The sequence below is a fragment of the Canis aureus genome, chromosome 34 (genome assembly GCF_053574225.1).
Source record: "Canis aureus isolate CA01 chromosome 34, VMU_Caureus_v.1.0, whole genome shotgun sequence".
NCBI classification, from domain to species: domain Eukaryota; kingdom Metazoa; phylum Chordata; class Mammalia; order Carnivora; family Canidae; genus Canis; species Canis aureus.
Genome location: NC_135644.1, coordinates 14,902,691 through 14,920,212, shown reverse-complemented (window position 1 = coordinate 14,920,212; position 17,522 = coordinate 14,902,691). Strand labels below are relative to the sequence as shown.

The 17,522-nt window shown below is 40.5% G+C and overlaps 1 protein-coding gene across 1 annotated transcript in view; it reads left to right on the top strand.

The window, feature by feature from the left end:
• Positions 1 to 12,932, top strand: part of DCAF17 (DDB1 and CUL4 associated factor 17) — a 57,626-nt gene extending 44,694 nt beyond the window's left edge. The window contains exon 15 of the mRNA XM_077883175.1: positions 10,742 to 12,932. Coding sequence (XP_077739301.1) covers positions 10,742 to 10,849 — 108 coding nt within the window. The 3' untranslated portion in view covers positions 10,850 to 12,932. The remainder of the gene's footprint in view (positions 1 to 10,741) is intronic.
• The last annotated feature ends 4,590 nt before the right edge of the window (positions 12,933 to 17,522 follow it).

Genomic DNA, 17,522 nt, shown 5'->3' with positions numbered 1-17,522 from the left:
TCTCCAGGATCACGTCCCAGGCTGAAGGCAGCGCTAAACTGCTGAACCACCCAGGCTGCCCCCCTTTATCCATTTTTAATGAGATTATCTTTTTATTGTTGAGTTATGAGTTCTTTATATATTTCTTAAAATATGAGTTCTTTATATATTTCTTAAAATATTCCAGATACAAATCCCTTATCAGATAATGTGATTTGCAAATATTTTTTCTCATTCAATGGGTTGTCTTTTCTCTTTCCTAATGGTGTCCTTTGAAGCACAGTTTTTAATTTTGATGAAGTTGGGGCACCTGGGTGGCTCAGTGGTTGAGCGTCTACCTTTGGCTCAGGTTGCGATCCTGGGGCCCTGGGATTGAGTCCTACATTGGGCTCCCCACAAGGAGTCTGCTTATCCCTCTGCCTGTGTCTCTGCCTTTCTCTCTCTCTCATGAATAAATAAATAAATAAAATCTTTTTAAAAAAATTTTTTATGAAGTCAATTTTTTTAAAAGATTTTATTTATTTATTCATGAGAGACAATGAGAGAGAGACAGAGACACAGGCAGAGGGAGAAGCAGGCCCCATGCAAGGAGCCCGATGTGGGACTCGATCCCGAATCCTGGGATCACGCCCTGAGCCAAAGGTAGACGCTCAACCGCTGAGCCACCCAGGTGTCTCTGAAGTCAAAATTTTAATCTATGTTTTCTTTTGTTGCTTGTGCTCTTGATGTTATATCTAAGAAACAATTGCCTAGATCTAAGGTCATAAAAATGTACTCTTATGTTTTCTTCTAAGAGTTTTTGGTTAGCTTTTACATTTAAGTTGATTATTTCAATCTATAATCCTGAAATGAATGAAATTTAATGTTAACATTACTTATTTTCTTACTCCTTATTCCTCTTATGCAGGAAAAGAAGTGATAGTTTTATTCCAAGCTTATTCACAACTGCAAGGCTTGGGGCTGCCCTGGGAAAAGTGAGGATGAAGGGTATGAGGGATGTTGGCTGGGAGCCCATTCCCAGTAGGATTTGGTGAGAGAAACAAGCACCAGCTGCTGGCTCACTTAGAGCTGGAGGAATAAGATTTCATCTATTCCTAAGAGGACATGTGAGAGAAAGATACTGCCAACATACCAGTCCATTGCTACTAACAGGGATTATCTCCTCCATAATTCTTAATGTTTCCCCTAAATTCAAGTGGATGTGGTTTTCACATATTCCTATAATGAGCGAATTCACACATTCCATGATAGAGTGAAATTAATACCTATTATTTCATAAATATTGGTAGCAAAAGTAGTGACTATGCTATAAACTTACTTGGCTTTTTGAGCAATTAACTTTTTCTGTCTCAGAATCTTAGAATTTTAACAATGTACTATGATAAATACCTCATGCCCATTTTGAACTTAATAGACTACACAGAAGTATCTAAGAATATTTTTTAGTCATTTCAAGGACAGGCCTGCTGATAATTCCTAAAACATTTTGACATAGCAACCTCTATGCCTATCTCTTGAGTTTGATCACTAAATTCATTAGGTGCTCTATCTACAAAGAGCAGCATTGTTTGTCTTGTTTTAAAGATTTTATTTATTTATTCATGAGAAACACAGAGGAAGAGGCAGAGACATAGGCAGAGAGAGAAGCAGGCTCCTTGCGGGGAACCTGATGCAGGACTCCATCTCAGAACCTGGGACCATGACCTGAGCCAAAGGCAGATGCTCAACTACCCAGCCACACAGGTGCTCAAGAGCAGCATTGTTAGGGTTGCTTTTAGTGACATTGGAATAAAACAAGATGTGTTTTAATAACTACTGACACCAGCTACAAGAAATGTATGTTATACAAGGAAGTGTAGCTAGTAATAAAATGTTGTTGTTAATGAATACTATAATTACAGTAGTAGTATACAGATTAATGAAATAAGACTTTTTGTGTCTGCTGATGTTAATCTAAAATTCTGATGAATCAGAAATTCTATATTTAGATGAGTTCAGAAGTACATAGTCACTGACACTCATTCTAATAATGTCATTCATGAGTACCTTGGACATGTACTCATCTTCGAAGTTTTGAAAAATATATTGGTGATTCGAGGAGAATCAACAGATTTATCAGGAGGGAGAAGGATTTGCAAAGAGTTGGGGTGTTTTGTTTGTTTTTGTTTTGTTTTTTAGCAGAACAGTCCAGACTCATGAGGAACGGAGATATATCCTTAATGCAGTAGGGACCCAAGGTGTTGGAAGCAGTTGGAAATGACCCATTTGGGATTGGATTGTATCAGGGTATGACTGAGAATAATAAACCTAGGATTCACAGTTCAGTGGAGCTTCTTGTCCCCATGTTCTTTATCATAGATGGAACTTAATTTGAAATGGTTTTTTACAGTGTCTTTGCCAGATTTGGATCTGCATTTTAAGAATGGAGTGTAGATCTCTTCAAAGAACCAGTTACTATGGGCCACCACGTCTCAGTGTCCCTTAGATATGCCGTAACAGGGTACCACAGCTCTATTGCAGTGACAAAATTAAAAATATTTGAAAATGAAAAGTGATTTCTCTCTCACCCTCTTTTTGGATCTATCTCTGGGCTTTCTCCTTCTTATGCCTATTTTTTACATTCAGAGCCACAGTCCACCTGGAATTGATTTTTGTTTTTGTGAGATGGGAACTAACTCTCTTTTCTCCCTTTTTGTAAAAAAATCCAATCAATTCAGCACCATAAATTCCACATTTGTATTGAGACCTTTGTCATAAATTACATGTCTATATATGGACTCTTTTCTGTTCCATTGGTCTATTTGTCATTAGTTTGGCCAATATCACACTGTATTGGTTACTGTAGATTTATAATATATCTTAATATCCAGTAGAGAATGTCCTCACACATTTTTCTTTCTTTCTCAGGAATGTCATGGTTACTCTTTACCCTTGACATATTCTATTTGTCAATTCCACAAAAATTAATTCACTGCAATTGTGATTGAAATTAAATTGACCATAGATAAACTTAGAAATGACATCTTTACTTATTTTGAATCTTCTAATACATTGACCTAGTACATCCTTCCATTTATTTATGTCATTTTCAATTTCTCTAAAAATGTTTTTAGGTTTTCTGTATTGAGGCATCACACATGTTTTTTTATTGCTAGGTATTTGATATGCTTTGATGCTATTATAAATGGTATTGTTTTGGGGACGCCTGGATGGTTCACACATCTATGAGTATTTCTATATTATAAATTCCTAGAGATAGAATTATTGCAACACACCCCATACAAATTATATCAATTTATATTCCCACCAGAAATGTAGAGGCATGCCTATATTCTCAGCAAATGCATTATAAAACTTTTGATATTTGTCTTTCTAATAGGTGAAAATGATATTTCATAATTTTGATTTGCATTTTTTTACTTTGGCTGAGATTGAATATTACACACCTAAGAGAAATTTTTATTTCCTTTTCTGTGAACTATTATGTTTCTAGTCTTTGCCCTTTTTTCTGTTGGTTTTTCCAGTTAATTCTTAAGAATCAGATAGTTTACAAGGTCTTATCACTTTACTGCTGTGTTTCTATTCAAAAGAACATTGCTTACAAAATACTAAAATATACATAGGTTATTTGCTTGATGCAATTTTAGAGAAACATACCAAAATGCCTTTTGACAAAGTATATATGTAGTGTTGCAATTTCAATATTTCATTGAACTCATTAAAAAGATTTTATGGGAGTTGGAGAAAAAGAACTTTCAAGGTACTCATGGAATATTAAGCAAAACTGATCAAATGCTGCACCATAGAGCAAATCTCAAGTGTCCCAAATGTTATTCTTTACATATGGAAGAATATCTTTTCTTTCGTTTCCTACCAAGAACCAAGCTTACATAGATTTGCTTCTGCTGAACTTTTAATCCAGTCAATGAAGTTGTGCATCATTTATCTGAAATTAAATTAGTGTGTAAGTCTGAAGTCCTAGAATAGATATCATGGACTTGAAAGTATCCAGGTAAAATGGGCAACAGATTTTCTTATCTTATTTCTTTTGCACTTAAAGTTAATTGCACCTTCTAATGATATTTTCATGGTAGGAAATTAGCCCAGCTTCTTCCACACCCATAAACTTAAATATAACTAAACCTTAAGAATATAAACACTAATCATTAACTTAGTACTTTGCTAATTGAACTGAACTCTGTATCTGGTTTTAAGATTATAATTATAGTAAATTCCTTTGGGAACCTGGATGGCTTAGTCAGTTAAGTGTCTGACTTGATTTTGACTCAGGTTGTGCGTGATCTCAGGGTCATAAGGTGGAGCCCTAAGTCATGGCTCTGCACTCAGCCAGGCGTCTGCCTCTCTCCTTCCTTTCTCTCTGCTCCTCCCCACTCCCCCACTCCTCCCCACCCCCCCCACCCCCACTCGCACTCTCTCTCTCTCTCTCAAATAAATAAATAAATCTTTTTAAAAAATTCCTTTGGAAGCAACCAAAGAAAGGATTTTCTTATCATCCAGGTTTTCCAGTTTAGGACACCAGGATATCTAATGCAAAATATCTTCAAAATAAATTCACACGTTACTTTCAAGGCTTTTGACATCTTTGGAGACACAGTAACATATTTATTTGACCAATAGAATATATTTTTATACTTTCTATGCTTGAGCCATAATTCTATTTTATTAAACTGCACAAGGATTTGACAATTCGCCTTCAGAATATAAGTATATAGCCTTAATACTATGGTTAGAAAAGCTGACAGTTAATCCAGGTTGTTAATTTTGCAATGCATGTACTCTTTAGCACTTGCCCTTGGAAAACTCTGACATTTTAAACATTTGGGCCATAGGTAAATGCCATTTTTTAAATATTAAATGGTTTTAGAATTGGAAGAATTCTAAAGATTTCTAAAGAATTCCTAGATTTATTCCCCTACTTAGTCATAGGTGAAAAGTGAAGCACAGAGAGATTGTGGCTTGCCCAACAGATGAAAGCAGTTCAAATACACAGACTTTCTTTGTCAGTTGGCTTCCAGCAGAGTAGCAGAATTATTCTAAGTTTCACTTTTGATGCACAGTAGATGGCTAGTGATGGAGACCATCCAAGGAAAATAACCTCTTATTCTTTGGAGTTGGATTTTGGTAATAAAGGGGACATAAGTTATTCTAGTGCTTACAAAGAATCAGCACTTGAAAGGCTCACACCAACAAATATCCTTATCCCCCAAATCATACCACTAGAATCAATATAAAGTTCTAAATTTGATTTTGAAAAACTATTTAAGGTCAGAATATATGAGTATATTCTTCTCAGTTTCAATGCCTATGCTGAACCACAGAAGTAAAGCTGGACTTCCAGATCATTGTACATTTCCATAAAAGGCCTTCCTGTTTAACATGGGTGAGTTATGCAAATTCTCTCAGAATAAATTTTAAAGTTAACTTCTGAAGGATACCAAATAAAATTGTATCTTGATTATATATACTCATTGTACTCATCTAGTGTACATTTGCTCAAGTAATAGAGAATTTATTTTTTAATTTTTTTAATTATTTATTTATTTATTTATGATAGAGAGAGAGAGAGAGAGAGAGAGAGGCAGAGACATAGGCAGAGGGAGAAGCAGGCTCCATGCACCGGGAGCCCGACGTGGGATTCGATCCCGGGTCTCCAGGATCGCGCCCTGGGCCAAAGGCAGGCGCCAAACCGCTGCGCCACCCAGGGATCCCTATTTTTTAATTTTTTAAGAAGATTTTACTTATTTATTCATGAGAGACACAGAGAGAGAGAGAGAGGCAGAGACACAGGCAGAGGGAGAAGCAGGCTCCATGCAGGGAGCCCAATGTGGGACTCCATCCTAGGACTCCAGGATCACACCCTGGGCCAAAGGCAGGCACCAAACCACTAAGCCACCCAGGCGTCCCTATTTTGAGAATATGTACATATTATTATATCCCCAGACACACATCAGAAAATATCTGGAAAGGTAAGATACATGACAAAATGATGCTAGTAGTTATTTATGGAAGATGGGATTATAGGTGAATGTTTTGTTTATTAGTTATCTTTATTTCCCAGTTTTTTTCCAAAATAAATATTATTTGGGCTATTTTAAAAATTAAAAATACAGGGACGCCTAGGTGCCTCAGCGGTTGAGCATCTGCCTTTGGCTCAGAGCGTGATCCCAGATTCCCGGGTCCCACATCGGGCTCCTTGCATGGATCCTGCTTCTCTTTCTGCCTGTGTCTCTGTCTCTCTTTCTGTGTCTCTCATGAATAAATGAATAAAATATTTTTAAAAAAATTAAAATACAGGAAACAAGAAGAAAAATTAACCCAGGTTTCTATGATAGTGATCCTAACCATCTTATCATCTGGATTCACACACCTTATCCCATATTGTGTCCTGTCAGAGAGCCTGAGCCAAAAGTATGAGCATAACTGACTAGGGAACTGGCCCAGAGTTCACTCTCTAGCCTTTAGTCTGCGTCCATATGGAGAATGCTATCTTGTGACCCGCTGCATGGCAGCTGAACTCCAACATAATGTCTTTGACTATGTCATTGACTGCTTGGGACTGCCTTACAACTCCAACCCTGGGTTCCATCCTGAGAGACTAACCTCCTTTCCAGGTATTTGGCAGGAATTTGAAGATGAACTTAACATTCTCTTCAGGCGAAGCCTGCATTCCCTCCATCCCCATTTGCTAGGTGCTCTGTATGGATAGACGTTTTTGTGATTTGTTCAGCATAACCAACCACCTGGACCACCTGGACCTGCACGTACACAGGCAGACTAAGAGTATTGTTTGTAAGACTCATGCTGTGTGAATACTTTAGGAGCCTAATTGTTTAAAATATCTGAGGGCACCTGGTGTCTCAGTCAGTTGAGTGTCTGCCTTCGGTTCAGGTCATGATACCAGAGCCCTGGGATAGAACCTCTGCTTCGGCTCCCTGTCCAGTGAGGAATGTGCTTGAGATTTTCTCTCTCTCCTCCCTCTGCCCACCCCTACCCCCCGACTTGCGCACGCTCCCTCTCTTCTCCACTTTCTCTCAAATAAATAAAATCTTTAAAAAAACATACTATCTGGCCTCCAGGTCAGAACTGGCCATTCTGTTATGGACACCAAAAGCTACAAATCTTGTCTCACATCCCCTCTTGCTTGCTCCAGGCTGGGCTGCCCGCCCTCCCTGCCCCTGAATGGAATCCAGAAGGGGAAGCAGACACTGTCTTTTAGCCCAGGTTCCTTGAAAAATATAGAAACATGATAACATGGAAGGAGACCAGCAGCTTCTAGGACACCTTCTCCTTGTGACCAAGAAGACAGCAAAGGCTGAGAGTCTGGGAGATGGATACTGACTTGTGATCAATGATGGAAAGATGGGCACACAGTATATGTATCATCTGCACATTCACATACTTGGGGGCCGACAGCTCCAGTGGCCTCCAGGTTGAACCGACCAACTGCCCAAGATTGCCAGACCTGTATGCTTGGAGGGTGGGGGGAAAGGGATGCTAATAAACTTGCTCTCCCTCAGAATACACACACACACACACACAACCTTGCTCTCCCTCCAAACAGCGTGTAGGCAAACAGATGTTTCTTTTTTTTTTTTAAGGTTTTATTTATCTATTAATGAGAGACACAGAGAGAAAGGCAGAGACACAGGCAGAGGGAGAAGCAGGCCTCATGCAGGGAGCCTGATGTGGGACTCGATCCCAGGTCTCCAGGATCACGCCCTGGGCTGAAGGCGGGACTAAACCACTGAGCCACCTGGGCTGCCTCCAAATGTTTCATTTCAAACCATATTATTTGCCCCACAACTATGGCCCTTAGTAGTATGGTCAGTTGGAAGTCTCATCTGAGGCTCCATCCAGGCCTCTCAATCGGGACTCCAGCCTGGCTGTTTCAGCAGGGCTTCCCCAGCTAATGAGGTTGGATGTTGGAAGTACCCAATTTTTTAAAAATATTTTATTTTATTCATGAGAGACACAGAGGGAGAGGTAGAGACATAGGCAGAGGAAGAAACAGGCTCCCTCAGGGAGCCTGATGCAGGACTCGATCCCAGAACCACAGGATCACTACCTGAGCCAAAGGCAGATGCTCAACCACTGAAGTTACCCAGGTACCCCCTGTAAGTACCCAATTTGATGTAAATTTGCCTTATTCTCATTTATTGCATACCTTAATCTATGTGTAGATTCCTTTCCTCTTCTGTTTCTATTAGGTTTTAATAATAATAATAATTAATAATAATAATAAAAAAAGTTTTCTATCCGTTTTGAAACTGAAACATGGCTGTTGTGAATCATTTGCAGAACACTAGGATAGAAACGTAAAGAGAGCTCTGGTCTTTGTTTTGTTCACCAATATGTTCCAAGAGTCTAGAAGAATGCCTGGCACATGATAGATTCTCAATGCAGAGAACTAATTTCTTCTGTATAAGAAATGGCTTAGTCTTTTACAGAGCACACAAAATAGCAATCTCTTTATATTCTAGGACAAGGATATCTCCTTTGCTTTCTTCCTCATTCTCCATCTACTCTTATTGCATCTCCTGGAAGAGGATTTCGGACTGGTTAGTCAGAAACTTGGACAGTGATTGGGTTGAGTTTTCTAGGGACAGAAAGTTCAAAGAAGTTAGAGCTCAGTAAAAGGTCAGTTCTTGAGTGAATGGTCTTCCCCTAATACCTTCCTTCCACATTCTCTCTCACCCTGTGGCTCCATTCCTGCTTCCCCGCCCCAACCCCCACCGTTGCTAGAAGTAGGTGCTGGGTCTACTTTTCCTCATATCTGAAATGATTACAGGTGCAGGACTCAGGTTTAGTATTTGGAGGGGACTGAGCGTTCCATGAGGATAGAGACCTTGTCAATTTTTGCTCTCAATTATGTTCTCAGCACCTAGCACAGTGCCTGGCCTTTCTCTCCCTCGCTTTGTTTCTCTGTCTTTTGTCTGTCTCATCTTTCTACAGAGAGAAGTCGTTTTAAATGAATGAATGTGGAAAAATAGAGCTCAAACCATGCTTTGGATAATTTGGGAGAAAGGACACTTCCACATGATCTAGCTTAGAGTATCAGATTACTACTCTGAACTAGGGGGCCAAAATCAGCTCATTGTAAAATGCCACTTTACCTTCCATGTGCTGGTCATTGAACTGGGCATATAGTTCCATCAAGAACCTTGAAGTTTTACTGAGTTCTCTGATCATAATATCATTTAAGAGCCTCAAATCTCATCCTATTTCCCAATATGAGTCAATTTTTTTAAAAAAGTTACAGCATTTATGAGAACTAGGGTCAGGCATCTTAAAGGAGACCCTACAGGATACATTCTTTAGAACCTTCAAAAAAGCTTACTGATTTGAGATATGGAGCCTTGGAAAATTACAGATCTCTGTCCCTGGCACTAGCTAAGCATCTGAAAGGGTCACAGCTGGCCAGGCTATGGTTCAGTTGTGATTGTCAGGTGCTAGGCTCCTTGAGGTGGAGCTTCTTAAACTATAATGTGTGGATAATCATCCCCTACAAGTTTATTAAAAGGCAAACTCTGATTTAGTAGGACTGCAGTGGAGCCTGAGGTCCTGCATTTCTAACAAACTGGTCCATGGACCACACTTCGAGTAGCAAGGACCTAGAACACTGACTCCCTCTTCTTCCCATATGCAAGAATTGCTCTTGCCTTACTCTAGTAGAGCAAAAATAGTTTTTGAAAGTGGCAAGCTATTTAGGTTTATGTCTGTTTAATCACTTTCTTTTTGATAAAACTAATATTCGGGTAAAGTCCTTTTCTTTAATATATGTTAAGCAACTACCCAGGAAGACAGTGAATTTTTATTTATTTGTAAAAAATATTTATTATTATTTTTTTAGAGAGACAGAGTGCACATGAGAGGATGAGCAGGAGGGGCAGAGGGAGAGGGAGAGAGAATCTCAAGCAGACTGTGCACTGAGCACAGAGCCTGAGGTGGGACTTGATCCCAGGACACAGAAATCATGACCTGAGCCAAAACCAAGAGTTGGACGCTTAATCTACTGAGCCACCTAGGTGTCCCCAGAGTGATTTTTTTTAAAAATCATCTGTCTCGGGGATCCCTGGGTGGCTCAGGGATTTGGCACCTGCCTTTGGCTCAGGGTGTGATCCTGGAGTCCCGGGATCAAGTCCCGTATCAGGCTCCCTAAATGGAGCCTGCTTCTCCCTCTGCCTGTGTCTCTGCCTCTCTCTCTGTGTCTCTCATGAGTAAATAAATAAAATCTTAAAAAAAAAAAAATCATCTGTCTCTTCTTCTGCAGAGGCTTGATTTTGAAATCTTAATCTACTTAAGTATCCCAGATTTTGATCAGTGTAAACGTAACAGAATGCAAACCTGTGAGAAGCTAGAATATTATTTCTTGGTTTCCAGCATAGCTTAGGGTAAGCACATTGCATATTAAGCAAGGAATCTGATTTGCAACTAAAGGACTCCTTTTTCTCAGCACAATTTTTTTTAAAGATTTATTTATTTATGATAGACATGGTGGGGGGGGGGGGCAGAGACACAGGCGGAGGGAGAAGCAGGCTCCATGCAGGGAACCCGACGTGGGACTCGATCCCAGGACTCCAAGATCACGCCCTGGGCCAAAGGCAGGCCCCAAACCGCTGAGCCACCCAGGGATCCCAATAAAAATCTTTAAAAGAAAAAAGAATTTATTGGGAAGTAAAAATTACACAAAATTTTATGTATTTATTTTAAAGATTTATTTATTTATTTGTTTATTATTTAGAGAGAGAATGCACAAGCAGGGAGAGGAGCAGAGAGAGACAGAAAAGCAAAGTCCTTGCTGAGTGCAGAGTCTGCCGCAAGGCTGGATCATACAAATCTGAGATCATGACCCAGACCAAAACCAAGACTTGGGGGCCTGACCAACTGAACCACCCAGCTGCCGCTAAGCAAAATTGTATGTAAAGGGTCAAAGGGGAGGGAAGTAATCACAAAAGAAGAAATACAAATGAGCAATTAATAAATGAGAAATGCTACATTGTATAGTGCAAATTATAATGAGATAGTATGTGATGTCCATCAGATTGGCAAACTTTTTTGGGGGGAAGGGGAGGGGGATAAGGAGAGAGAATCCCAAGCAGGCTCCATGCCCAGGACAGAGCCCCACACAGGGCTCAATCTCACGACCCTGAGATCATGACCTGAGCTGAAATCAAGAGATGCTTAGCCGACTCTCTCTGAGCCACCCAGATGTTCCCTAAACATTTAAAAATACAGAACAATGATATTTATTGGCAATGATGTGAAGCCACATGATCATACAGTTCTGGTCAAATTGCTATAATCTTTTGTAGAATAATTAAGCAATTTGGTTAAAAAATTTTAGCCTAGTAGTTTCACTTTTAGGAATTTGCTTTAAAGAAACAACCAGAAGTTATTTATGTATAAAGACATTCATGAAGGCAATTTTCTAGAAGTGAAAAACTGTAAGCAACAGAAATGTCAATCCAAAAAACAGGGAATTTATTAAATAAATGATAGGGGCAGGCCAGGTTGCTCAGCGGTTTAGCGCCCCCTTCAGCCTAGGGCGTGATCCTGGGGTTCCAGGATCGAGTCCCATGTCAGGCTCCCTGCATAGAGCCTGCCTCTCCCACAGCCTGTGTCTCTGCCTGTGTGTGTGTGTGTGTGTGTGTGTGTGTGTGTGTGTGTGTGTATCTCATGGGGGAAGTAAATAAAATCTTTAAAAATAAATAAATGATGGGAGTTTAGCACAGTATCTACAAGTGCAGAAATGGAGCCAAACACTTGAGTTTGAATCTCAATTCCACTACCTCCTTGCTGTGGGAACTTGGGTAAGTTGACTACCTTCTGTGCGGCTCAGTTTCCCTATCTATAAAATGGGATTTTTGTAAGAATCAAATTATTTCATACATGGAGAGTTCATAGAACTCTGCCTGGGGCATACTAAATTGTCAAGAAGCATTAGTAATTCTCATGGTTTTAGTATGACCATCAATCATCCATACACAGCGCGATCCATATGGAATATGATCACTCCATATTGATAGAGGATGAAGGAAGGTTAGGTCTCCACCTGGGGACCTTGATGGTGATAGGAAAATCTGAGTGTTGGGAGTTCTTGTACAAAATGTGGGTGCTAGGTAGAGGAATAGCCAAGAAAAGAGGAGAAAAGTATAGAAAGAGGGGGCAACAGGATACCCATGACAAAAAGTTCTGTGTGACACTCTTGCCTGGCCTGGCAAAGCTTAAAGAACACATCTGCCAGACCATCAGTAAATAAATACTAAACAATTAAAGGACAGGCTTTTATTATTGACAAGTATGGCACTCAGGACAGCTCAGCATTTAACAATAGCTCTGGATTAAGAGGATGCAAAGTTTTTCTAGGTTGGCTTTCCAAGAGCTGTATCAAGTTCTTCAAGTGTTCTTTTTTACAATCCTATCACAGTAGGATGGTGACTGTACTTTGTAAGATGTAAGTTGGATTTAGCCTTCCCCCAGATTTCTGGGTAAAAAAAGCAAAAATAAGCTTCAGAGATCATTTAACTCAGGGGTTCTCAACTTTTTGTGTGCCATGGACTCCTGTGGCAGGCTAAATAAAACCTATGGACCTCTCCTTCGAATACTGTTTTCAAATGCATAAAATATTTAAAAATAGGATTACAAAGAAAACCAATTACATTTAAAAAGGAGTTATCAAGGGACCCCTGGCTGGTTCAGTGGTTGAGCGCCTGCCTTTGGATCCGGGGTCCCCAGATAAGAGTCCCGCATCAGGCTCCCTGCATGGAGCCTGCTTCTCCTCCTGCCTGTGTCTCTGCCATTCTCTATCTCTGTCTCTCTGTCTCTCATGAATAAATAGAATTTTTTAAAAAGAAGGTTGATATGGAAGTGTTCTAGAACATTCCTTCCCTTGCTAATTCTCTGACTTGATCTTAGGCTAAATAAAATCTTTATTTATTTTTTTTTTTAATTTTTTATTTATTTATGATAGTCACACAGAGAGAGAGAGAGAGAGAGGCAGAGACACAGACAGAGGGAGAAGCAGGCTCCATGCACCGGGAGCCCGACGTGGGATTCGATCCCGGGTCTCCAGGATCACGCCCTGGGCCAAAGGCAGGCGCCAAACCGCTGCGCCACCCAGGGATCCCTAAATAAAATCTTTAAAAAATAAAATAAAAAGGGGTAATGATAATAATAATAGTAGAGTGCTTTGTTGATGCATTAATAAGATTTGCTGCAGGTCTAATAACTACTGTCACTTTAAAAAATGCTGAGCATACATGATATATTGAGATGTCTATAACAACTCTTAATGAGACATAAAAACAGTGAATTCTATTGGTGACAGAGTCATAGTCGCTACAAATACTAGTGGGGTTTGCATCCCCCCGCCCCCGCCCATCCAGATCCTATCCACAGACCCTGACCTAGTTCCAAGCCATCCTGTCACAGATTAGCAAACTGCAGCCCAGTGTTGGACCCCTGTAAATTATCTAATTATATAGCAAGTAGTAGCAGATTGAAGCCCCAGAGCAATGAATACTTCCTCATTCCAAACTGCTTCCTGTTGACTGAGATCTCAAGGATCTAGTCTTAGAGGCAACATTTAAATGACAGAGGCCAACCAAAATTATTTTGGAACAAAAATAAAATTTGAACTTATATTTTCTTTTTCTTTATTTTATTTTTTTAAGATTTTATTTATTTATTCATGAGAGACACAGAGAGGCAGAGACATAGGGGGAAGTAGAAGCAGGCTCCATGCAGGGAGCCCAATGTGGGACTCGATCCCGGGACACCAGGATCACACCCTGGGCCGAAGGCAGGCGCTAAACTGCTGGGCCACCCAGGCTACCCTGCTTTCTCTTTTAAAAGAATTTCTAACAGGGGTGCTTGGGTGGCTCAGTGGGTTGAGCGTCTGACTTTTGGTTTCGGCTCCGGTCATGATCTCAGGGTTGTGGGATCAAGAGCTCCTCCAGCTGAGCCCTGAATCCAGCTCCACAGTCAGCAGAGAGCCTGCTTGGATTTTTTCTCTCTCTCCCTCTGCCCTCCTTCCTGCCCACCACCACCCATTCTCGCACACTCACTCTCCTTCTCTCTTTCTCAAATGGATGAATAAATCTTTTTTTATTAAAAAAAAAAAAAGAACTTCTAACAGAAATTATAATCTCTTCCTGAAATCCAGGTCAGTTTAAGCTGATTGCTGACAAAATTTATTTAGCCTAATATTTGATCAAGGAAGAGAGCCTCTGTGCTCTACTTTCAGAGTTCAGTGATTCCTGAACTTCAGTGATTCCATGATTCCTTCAAACTTCAATAAAATATTGAGATCCATGGGCCAAAATTCTATAAATATATTTCTGATACCTCCTGTCTATGAATTCTCTTAAAAATATTGCATAACTTAACTCCTATTATTTTGAAGGCAAACAAGGAAGCATCCCATAAAGTTCTCCAAAGGTAAAATGATGTTTGGCTACTCATTAATAATAATATAACCCAGTTTTTCACATATTTTGATGTCCCATGTAGTCCCATGTACTTATAAAATCAGGTTGAGGGATGCCTGGGTGGCTCAGCGGTTGAGTGTCTGCCTTTGGCTCAGGCTATGATCCTGGAGTCCCAGGATTGAGTCCCACATCGGGCTCCCTGCAGGGAACCTGCTTCTCCCTCTGCCTGTGTCTCTGCCTCTCTCTCTCTCTCTTTCTCTCTCTCTCTCACATGAATAAATAAAATCTTTTTTTTTTTTAAATCAGGTTGATATGGAAGTTTTTTTTAAATCAGGTTGATATGGAAGAAGATATGGGTTCTAGAACTTTCCTTCCCTTACTAATTCTCTGATTTGATCTTAGGCTCTCCAATCTAATCCTCTAGTCAGGTAGTCCACAAATGTGTTCTTAAATGCCTTTCCTCTGTCAATAATTGTCCTAGATTGTATTTCTTCTTAACTAATTCCTAGAGAAAACAATTTGCCTGCCAGCATACCTCCAATGTGTAGATCAACCACTTGTAGTCGATATGTAGTCCATCTCCCTACCCAGCTCTTTTATAAAATTCTAGTATTTTCTGGGTATCTATCCCTTGCCCTTATCACTATAGGGCCAGGTCCAAGACAACTGGGAATCTCCCCTATAAACCACCACCCACAGAAATTATTCAAAGTATCCAAACATAAGTTTGTTCTACTTGCTTACCTTGCCTCTCCCATTCCTTCCCCCCAAAACCACAGTAAAGGCTCCAGGCTGCTGTTCCCCTTTCCACCTGCTCATCTTGTTTTGGTGCTTTCCTGTATGGCCCTGCATGGCTTTTCAGGCATTTAGTACTTCCAGGGCTTTCTCTTCCTAGGGAGCCATGAATATAAAAAAGTAACTTCTTCCTTCATGGCAGTCCTTTTCATGTCTGTTTGTTGAATGCACTCATCCACAACAAGTCTCAGCACATTTTTAGACACAAACCCTAAAAGAGCAGCAGCAAATAAAGTAGACCAAATCCTCACCTTGAAGTTTGTATTTTTTTGGTCTGGGGTTTATAAGCTTGCCTGGGGAGGAGGGCTATAGAGTAAATTGAACCTAGGTATGACCAAGACCCATTCTTTTCTTCTTCAGCTGATTATTTCCTGCTAACCTATGGAGTAAAGGTGGTTGATGATATTTGGGGAATCAAAGAATTGAATCCTGGGATCCCTGGGTGGCTCAGTGACTGAGCTCCTGCCTTCGGCCCAGGGCATGATCCTAGGGTCTCAGGACCGAGTCCCACATCGGGCTTCCCGCAGGGAGCCTGCTTCTCTCTCTGCCTCTCTCTCTCTCTCTCTCTCTCTCTCTCTGTCTTTTGTGAATAAATAAATGAAATCTTTAAAGAAAAAAAAAAAAAAGAATTGAACCCTATTTCCCTCTTTCCTGGACAAAGGCCAGACTCTGCCTAGACTAGGCTCTACCTACTAATGTCTGGACTGAGGAGATAGGGCCAGAATAGGGTTCTTGTAATTTTATTTTGCCAGATGATTAGGAGAAAGCAAGATGATTAGGAAGAGTTACTAATCCCTTTCCCATGTACTTCTTGCCTCACCAAACTCCCAAACTCTCCTGGGATGATGATGGAAGCAATTTTAAAAATTAAATGAAGGGTCAGTTAGATCTCACAGAGCAGGATAGAGTGGGCAAACAAAAGTAATGCCTTGATCTGACCAATCCCCCTCCCAACCCTCCCAGGCATCCATGGGGAAAAGGACCTTACTGAGTTAGGCCTTTTGCCTGGGTACCTCTTAGAGTGATTTCCTCACTTCCTCTGTTCTCCCCAGGTATCTTCCTCTTCTTGTGTCTGCTTTCCAGGCTGGTGTACCATTTGGCTCCCTCAGGAAGAGAGTTACTTTCTACCTCTTCCCAAACTGGGGTTCCTGAAATGAAATCTGTCCTTACTCCAGCTCTGCCCTCTTGGGGCAGTTAAACTCTAAGAGCCTCTTGAGAGGTAGTAGAGGCTGATTCCACAGCCAATCTCCCCACAGCCAGAGCTGGAGCTAATTTCCTCATCAGTTCCCTTAGAGGAGAAACATCTCAGCAAAGCAAATATTTGTTTGTGTCTTTTTTTTTTCCACAAAGACAACATAGTCTAGCCTCACATGGGGAAGTATATTCCTCTCATCAACATGGGTTTTTGTTTTTTCAAAGTCATAATCCTTGCTTTATTTTGCTACGGAGCCTTTGACCACTGCCTGAGCTTGGTTACATCATGGGTCATGCTGTCAGCTGTGAGTCACTGAGACAGCTTTCTGATCCCAAATCTCTTGTCTAGTAGAAGGAAGAACAAGATGTGAGCTCATTCCTCTTGCTAGTGGTTTTTTTCTTGTTTCATGTTATTTCTCCTTTCATAATATGTCCCAAGAAGGCATAGATAATTAGGTGGGGCAAGGAGAACAGTAGTATTAGGTGAGATGATTTTTTCACTTGTCTGTCAGGTTCCTGCAGGAAACAGCTAATTTTCATGAAGGCTTAATTGAAGACAGTGTATGAAGGGAGTGCTTACAGAGGTCCAGGGAGACTTAAGAAAACCAACAAGGAGTGGTGAAGACAGGGGACTAGCAAAGCAAGGTGGCACTCAGCACTACATGCAGGCCTGTATAAGCAAGTGGGTATGGTGTTACTTGACCCTGGAAGAATTACAGCCATGGAAGAGGGGTCACTCAAATATTGTTGTGGCAAAGAAATGCAACCACTGCAAAAACCATGGCCTGGGAAGGGGGCACTGAGAGAGAAATAGGTTGACCTCTCTTTCTTCCTACCCTCTAATCTCCTTCTTCATTGCATTGGCCAAAGCCAATTGGAAGCCAGTGGGCAAGGAGTCTGCCAGGGCAGAAGGCAAGGCAAAGAAGGATGGAGAATGGAGAGGTAAACAGAGTAACCAACACACAGTCAATATTTGAAAATTTAAATAATGGCGCACTTATCCTACAAACCAAACCTCTGTGCACAACTTACTGTACTTTACATTAGAATGCTGGACTGTATGCACCAAAAGAAATGCAACATTACCTTATGGAAGTTCGATAG